At 44.0% G+C, this 8,019-nt stretch overlaps 1 protein-coding gene across 1 annotated transcript in view; it reads left to right on the top strand.

The window, feature by feature from the left end:
* Positions 1-256: 256 nt before the first annotated feature.
* Positions 257-8,019, top strand: part of LOC107297709 (signal transducer and activator of transcription 5B) — a gene marked incomplete at its 5' end in the record, with an annotated part of 26,495 nt that continues 18,732 nt past the window's right edge. Inside the window, 3 exons of the mRNA XM_015827070.1 lie at positions 257-730; positions 2,813-2,907; positions 3,006-3,136. Of these exons, the coding sequence (XP_015682556.1) occupies positions 257-730; positions 2,813-2,907; positions 3,006-3,136 (700 nt within the window). The remainder of the gene's footprint in view (positions 731-2,812; positions 2,908-3,005; positions 3,137-8,019) is intronic.

The raw sequence follows: 8,019 nt of genomic DNA, 5'->3' as shown, positions 1-8,019 counted from the left end.
TACCAACATAGAGCATATTGCAGTGATTCAATTTTAAATGCAGCTAAGTTATATTTAAATAATTATGGCTAGGACTGGTCTTGCCTAGAACAGTCACAATTGATGTAGTGATTTAAGCAGAGCAAACTACTTCTGCCTACAGCACCAAAAATGTTATTGGACAGAAAAATTATGCAAAGTAAGTTTCCTCTGGAAGATCTGCCTGAGGGTATAATTGAATTCATGTTTAAGATTTTTAGATTTGAGTCTTATGTAGGCTCTGTTTCTTATTTCCTGTGTCTACCTCTGTCATCTCATCCATCCACAGTCATTGAAGCGGATCAAGCGTTCAGATCGACGTGGTGCTGAGTCAGTGACTGAGGAGAAGTTCACCATTCTTTTTGAGTCTCAGTTCAGTGTTGGTGGCAATGAGCTGGTATTCCAGGTGAAGACATTATCTCTGCCTGTGGTGGTAATTGTGCATGGCAGCCAGGATAATAATGCCACTGCCACAGTGCTATGGGACAATGCTTTTGCAGAGCCAGGACGTGTGCCCTTCGCTGTGCCAGACAAGGTGATATGGTCACAGTTGTGGGAAGCTCTCAACATGAAGTTGAAGTCTGAAGTCCAGAGCAGTCGAGGACTCACAAAAGAGAATGTTCTCTTTCTAGCCCAAAAGCTCTTCAATAGCAGCATCAACCATCTGGAAGATTATAACAGTATGGCTGTCTCCTGGGCTCAGTTCAACAGGGTAAATAAGGAACCAATTAACAACTAGATTTGCCAGAAATCCACTTTGTGGGAGGTAGCTTGGCCTGTAGGCCTTTTCTATTTCCATAATGTTTTCCCCATCTTTTGTTTTTTCATTTCCTATCCACTTTATTGTCATGTGTTCTCTTTTTCTCACTGCTTCTCAATCTGCTTTTGAGATAGAAAACAGACAATTCAGTTTGCAAATGTAATTCTGAACTGTCTTGGAGCAACACATGCAGCTGATCAATAGCTAGTCATGCGAATGCAAAGATTTATTTCATGCCATTTTGGAAAGAACAGCTCTGTGTATAAAACCTTTAAACCATCAGCTGATTAAAAGAACTTAGACTTTGATGGTCTTACTGAGAACCATTGCTTTTATACAGGAAAAGCACTGACCTTGTAGATAGATCAAAATCCAAACTGTGCTGGGGTTCAGATTCTTGCTTTCTCTTAAGTTCTTTGGTAATCTCTGCTTCTCAGTCCTTGATCTGTAAAAGGGAATAATATTGATTTACCTCACAGAAGGAATGAGAACAATAAAGCAGTTTTACTGGGGGCACAGTGGCCGAGCAGTTAAGATGCTGGGCTTGTCAACCAGAAGGTTGGCAGTTCGAGACCTAAGTACCACGTGATGGAGTGAGCTTCCATTACTTGCCCCAGCTCCTGCCAACCTAGCAGTTTTAAAGAATGTAAAGGCAAGAAGATAAATGGGGAAGGTAACAGTGTTCCATGCACCTTCAGTGTACAGTCATGCTGACCACATGACCATGGAAGCGTCTACAGACAACGCTGGCTCTTCAACTGTGAATCGGAGATGAGCACCGCCCCCTAGAGCCAGACATGACTGGCAGGGGAAACCTTTACCTTTTTTTTTTTTTTACTATTAGAGTTAATAATAATCCTAAGTATGCTAGCAGAGTTCATTCATACAACCCATGAGATGGGAGGAAATCTGCTTTGACAAGATAAAAACCAAATGAATAAATTCATATATATTACCTTGGCAACAGCTCAGGAATGCTGAGTTATTGCTTGCATAATACAGACTAAAGATTTATTAGAAGTAGTCCCTCACAAAGTGAGTTTTAAACTCTGCATTTCTTATCTGAGAGCTAATTCTTAACATTAAACAGGCTCTCATTAAACTTTGGAGGCTGCTTGTTTTCAAGCCAGACTCAGAATTAATTAGTTAATTAAATTTATAAGTGACTCTGAAGGGTGTACAGAGTAAAAATCAAAGTTGCATCAGAAAATAAAAGATATTCATAATCAGGTGAAAACAAACACAGTGATGCTTAAAAGTTTGTGAACCCTTTTGAACTTTCAGTTTTCTGCATAAATATGGCCTAAAGCATGATCTGTTCTCTGTACAAGTCTTAAAGCTAGGTAAAGAGAATCCAATTAAACAAATGATTTAAAACATATTTGTTCATTTATTTATTGAGAAAAATGATGCAAAGCTACATATTTGCATGTGGCAAAAGTATGTGATCCTTTGCTTTCAGTAACTGGTGTGCCCCCCTTCGGCAGAAATAACTGAGTAAATGTTTCTGATAACTGTTGATCAGATAGGCTTGCAGAAATGTTAGCCCGTTCCTCCTTACAGTACAACTTCAACTCATTAGTTCATTAGACATACATCAAAATCCTTACTTAACTAGTTTAAATGTTGGCTTGTAATATCACCATCTGAGCTGTCTTAACTTCTTGCATCAGCACAAATGTATTTGGGGCTGTACAGTATCTAAAACATGTTCGTTCACTACAGACATGAATTTTGTATAACTTAGTCAACTATACAGGCAACTAATTGAATTCCATTTAAAACCTCCCATGATTAATCATTCAAATCCACAGAGGTGACAAAGTTTTTCTAGCTGCTGTTCCCACCAGTTTGGAGTCACTTAAGCTTAAAAGAATGCATGTTATCTTTCTAATGAATGTAGCTGTCTGTGTACTTTGCTATTAGTTCATTCTTTCTCTAACTTATTAGTGTAGGATCAGAGAAAATATAAAGTCCTCCAACAACCAGTGAAAGATTCCAGAAATATGTTTTTCTTTCTTTCCATTTAACCAGGAAAATCTTCCAGGGCGTAATTATACATTCTGGCAGTGGTTTGATGGGGTGATGGAAGTCCTGAAGAAACACTTGAAGCCTCACTGGAATGATGGGTAAGACTCCTATTCCCTGCTCCCCCTTAACTTACTTTTCCTGTCTAGATTCTTTGCAGGCTGATTTTTGTCTCTCTCTATCATTTCCACTTCTCCAGGGCTATTCTAGGTTTTGTCAATAAGCAGCAGGCACATGATTTGCTAATCAACAAGCCAGATGGAACCTTCCTCCTGAGGTTCAGTGACTCTGAAATTGGAGGTATCACAATTGCCTGGAAGTTTGATAATAGTAAGTTTTTTTCCCCAAGAAAACAAATGCCTATTTTGACCACTGTGAGAACATTGGATCAGACCCTTTCTAAACAGAAGTGGCATAAACACTACACAGGTGTTATCTAGTGGTTGCTGGAATTCTAGGCCTCTCCTATATCTGTTGTAAGAATATCCCATATTTCTTGCAATCAACAATAATATATTTAAAGTCTTAATTCTGTAGTAAACTCATTGTAGCACATATTTCTGCAGTGGCCTCATAAATCTTTTCCAATATAAGTTTGCAGTTTAATTGTAAATGAGATTTCTCCATTTTGATAGTAATTAAAGAGAGTCTTTTTTCTTTTTGTGGAGGCTGTATTTAATAAAAGTTAAGCAGTATCCACCCCCACAATTCCCACAGCTGCATCAGCTTATCTTTTCTCTTCAAAAGTGATTTGAAGGTCAAGTCTATTCCATCTCCAAAGAATAACCCGAAATTGCAGTATTAGGTTTTCGCCACTAGATGTCCTCAGTGGATTAAAAAATATTTTTTCCAGACACCATTTCACCCCCCTTTTTTCTATCTTTTAAAATATAATGTGAAAAAATAAATAATCTTCCAGCATAAAATGATAGTACAGCTCTTAGGAAAGATTTTTTTCTGTACCCCAAAGCATATGAAAATAAAGTATAGTCTTTAAAATTTTGTTCTATTCTTTTGTTCAACGCCTTTCTTCCCAAACATGTAGAAGCTGCTTTTTCAAGCCAGGGAAATAATTCCAACAAGGCTCTTACAGGCAAAAAAAAAAAAAAAGCAAGATAGATTTTCTTCTCCGTCGGCCCTCAGAGTTGGCTCGGACAGCTGGAGGAGCCGCCGCTCCTCCGCAGCCGAGCGAAGCCTCTTCGACAGAAGTCGCACCCTCCAGGGTGACTTTCGACCCGCATAAGGGTCTACCAGTGGAGGGAAACTAGCCGACGAGGAGACAAGTCTCTTCGTTCGACTAGAGGCGCCACAATCCAGAACCGGATCAAACCTTCAAACTGATCTCCAGACTACATCTGACCATTCAATAAATCAAAACATACTAGAAGAGGAAACAAATGAGACAAAACAGGAATTTATTTTACCTTATAAACATTCCATCTATAGCTTTGAGAATCAGAAGAATCAAAGATTGAGACTTGAAACTTTAAAGCAACAAAGCTTTAAGGATGAGAGAAATAGATGCCTAATGCAGAGGATGGGATTCCTATCGTTTCAAAGGGCACTGCAAGCAATAAAGAGAGATCTATCGGCTGAAAGGGAAGCTTGGTTATGGAAACCTGCCTGGCACAGAAAAAAGGCCAGAATAAGACTGAAAAGAGAAATTTAAAATTGTGTAATGGATTAAAAGGCAATGTTGATTTATGGACTGTTTTAAGGATTAAGATTTAGAGTTAGAAGTAAGAAAAAAATAGGGTGATTATTAGAACAGATATCTTAAATAGATTAAGAATGTACTTTTTGGAATAATAGGTTTATTTTGATGAAAATTATTATGTATTGGAATGGAAAAAATGGTGGCTTTTTAGATTTGGATTGTTTCAATAATTAATTGAGTGTTTTAAATTAGTAAGATGATGTTTTTGTATGATAACATAGATGTGATAAGGCATGATAATCAATTGGATGAAATTTGAATTTTGTTTAATGAACTGAAATGATTTAAGGCTTAATATTATTTTGTTATCTTAAAGAGATTGATCGATTGATGGATTATATATGTATAGGATAGATTAATATTTTATTTTAATTAGGATATGTATTGTGTAGTGGAAGAAGAAATAAATGAGACTTGTGATAAAATGAAGGATGTGAGAGATTAAGAATTAGAATATATCTGGAAGGGATACCTGAATTGATAACTTGTTGATTTAAAGTTAAATTTGATTATGGTAATTGTAAACTTATAAAGTTTTAAAACAGGTTTAGCAGTTATAGAAATTTAAATTAGAAATGGAACATTTTAAACGTATTATGCTATTTCAGGGAAATAGAGAGGGGACATTGAATGTATTGAGTTGAGTTATTTATATATGGTTTTATTTTTGAATGTTTGATTACCCCAACACCACGGTGTGTCCTGAGCACTTTGTCTTAAGAATTAAAAAACCAATAAAATGTGTCTCAATATATATATATATATAAAATCTGTAGAATAGTTTCCTCATCTTGAACATATATTCCCCAATTCAGTTTTTTAAAAAGGGAAACTTCAGCTGCACAACTGTTCTATAGGAGAGAGGAAGGAAGCCACATTTTAACTTAACAAAACATGCGAGACATAATCCTAAATAATTGATCTTTACATGTTCTTTAAACATTAAATCTCTTTCACTGTCTGCCTTAGACATTGGGATTCCCCCCCCCTTCTTCTTAGGCAAGGGATCTCATGAATGAAAGAAGTAAGAATTGCCATATTTCTGATAGCTAGGTGGCATTAGCTTTTTACTTTGTCCTTTTTTCAGTTTTTAAATGCATCTGTTTTCTCTGACCCTTGTGCATGTTTCCATTTATGGGTTTCAACATGACTACATTATGTAGCATATTTTTAATTACCGTATTTTTCGCTCTATAAGACGCACCTGACCATAAGACGCACATACGAGGAAAACATGAAAAAAAATACTCTAAAGCAAATGGTGTACTAAAATATTTAATAAACTATAACAGAATAATATTTCAACCATGTTAAGTGAACAGCAGTCAACGTGACATTAAGAATCATTATGACTGTCATTAACAAATGTCAAAGGATGGATGGATGGATGGATGGATGGAAGGAAGGAAGGAAGGAAGGAAGGAAGGAAGGAAGGAAGGAAGGAGAGATTGAAAGGGAAGGGAAGGAGATGGGTGGAAGGAAGGAAGGAAGGAAGGAAGGAGAGATTGAAGGGGAAGGGAAGGAGATGGATGNGGAAGGAAGGAAGGAAGGAAGGAAGGAAGGAAGGAAGGAAGGAAGGAAGGAGAGATTGAAGGGGAAGGAAATGAGATGGATGGATGGATGGATGGAAGGAAGGAAGGAAGGAAGGAAGGAATGATCTTTGGAGAGTCATGTTTTCCCAGATGGTGATGAACTGCAACTCCCAGCATTCCCCACTCTTCCACAGTGCTTTTTAGGGCTGCTGGGGATGGTAGACCAACGGGAGAAGTGGTAGCAAAAGCGCGGCATTTCGGCTTGGGCACACAGCCTTGCCTGCAGGCGCTGCCAAGGACACACAAGCAGCTCTGCACAATTGCCCGGGGAGGGGGGCAGGCTCTGGCGGAGAGCCTGGCGGAGAGCCAAGCGGCATCACCTCCGGGGCCTCAGAAGCCGCGCAGAGGATCCGCGCGCCTCGGAGCCGCTGGCCGTCCTCTCGCGCCCGCCAACCTGGAGCCCTCCAACCTCATTCCGGCACCTCTTGCCCTCTCCCAGCCGCCCCTCTGGGACCTGCCGGCCCCTCGAGCCTCCTAAGCGCCATCGCAGCGGTGGGGTCGCGGGAGCCCCTTTCCACGCCGCGCAGCCTTTCACCGCCAAACCCTTCCCCGATTCATCGCACACGAGAGGGGCGCGGCCGGAGCGCCAGCTCCCACTCGGAAGGCACCGCTTCTCCCCTCCCTGGCCGGCTGGCTGGCCTCCAACGCTGGCCTCCGCTTCTGAGACCCGGAGCCCGGCGAGCCGGGAAGGAGCTGCTCCTGCCAGCGAGCCCCAGGGCTGCGCCAGGCGCCAGAGGGCCAAGGCGGCCTCCGACGGCAAGGGAGGTGGGCCGGGTGGTGGGGGGAGGCTCCGGCGTGGCGCAGAGGGCGGCCGGGCAACCAGGAGGCATGAGGACCGGCTCAGCTCAGCTCCCTCTCTCTATTTCTCCCTCTCAAAGATCCTTAAAATCCTCCCTCGCCATCGGAGGCCGCCTTGGCCCTCTGGCGCCCGGCACAGCCCTGGGGCTGGCGGGCAGGAGCAGCTCCTTCCCAGCTCGCTGGGCTCCGGGTCTCAGAAGCAGCCAGGTGGCGGGGAAGAGGGCGAGGCGGCGATGCCCGCATGTGCATCGGAGGCCAGCCAGCCGGCCCGGGAGGGGAGAAGCGGTGCTTTCCGAGCGGGAGCTGGCGCTCCGGCCGCGCCCCTCTCGTGTGCGACGAATCGGGGAAGGGTTTGGCGGTGAAGGGCTGCGCGGCGTGGAAAGGGGCTCCCGTGACCCCACCGCTGCTATGGCGCTTAGGAGGCTCGAGGGGCCAGCAGGTCCCGGAGGGGCGGCTGGGAGAGGGCAAGAGGTGCCGGGATGAGGATGGAGGGCTCCAGGTTGGCGGGCGCGAGAGGACGGCCAGCGGCTCCGAGGCACACGGATCCTCCGCGCGGCTTCTGAGGCCCTGGAGGTGACGCCGCTTGGCTCTCCGCCAGGCTCTCCACCAGAGCCTGCCCCCCTCCCCGGGCATTCCAGCCCCGGACCTGCACCGGTCAGCTGGAACGTCAGGCAAAGCTTTGGCCGGTGCGGAGGGCAAAGGGGAGGCTGCCGCAGCGCCGAACTCCTGCGCTTGTCAGCTGGGAGGTCTGGCGATGGAGCCGGCTGGCGGAGGGCGATGGAGAGGCGGCGACTCGGCGGGCGGGGTCCTGCCTGCCCACCCGCCCGATTTGTAAAAGAAAAATCTTCCGCCCAAGCATAACGCCAGCAGTTCTGTGACACGGGGGCTTGAGGTATGGAGGCACGGGACGCGGAACGGCGCTGTGGGAGGCAGCAGGACAGGGGGGAGGGGTTACCTGCATCCTGCCAGCCGACCTCTGGAAGCCTGCCTGAATGAAGACTTTTAGGGGGTGTGGAAAGGGAGACAGACTGAGGGCTGTATTAAGACCATAAATGGCTGCTTAAGGAGAGTGGAAGGGAGGCGAATTCGGGGTGGAGCAGAAAACA

The sequence above is a fragment of the Protobothrops mucrosquamatus genome, unplaced genomic scaffold, assembly GCF_001527695.2.
Source record: "Protobothrops mucrosquamatus isolate PMUCROS unplaced genomic scaffold, P.Mucros_1.0 scaffold3477, whole genome shotgun sequence".
In the NCBI taxonomy this organism is placed as follows: Eukaryota; Metazoa; Chordata; class Lepidosauria; order Squamata; family Viperidae; genus Protobothrops; species Protobothrops mucrosquamatus.
Note: the sequence above shows the minus strand (reverse complement) of the source record. Positions and strands in the feature narration are given on the sequence as shown.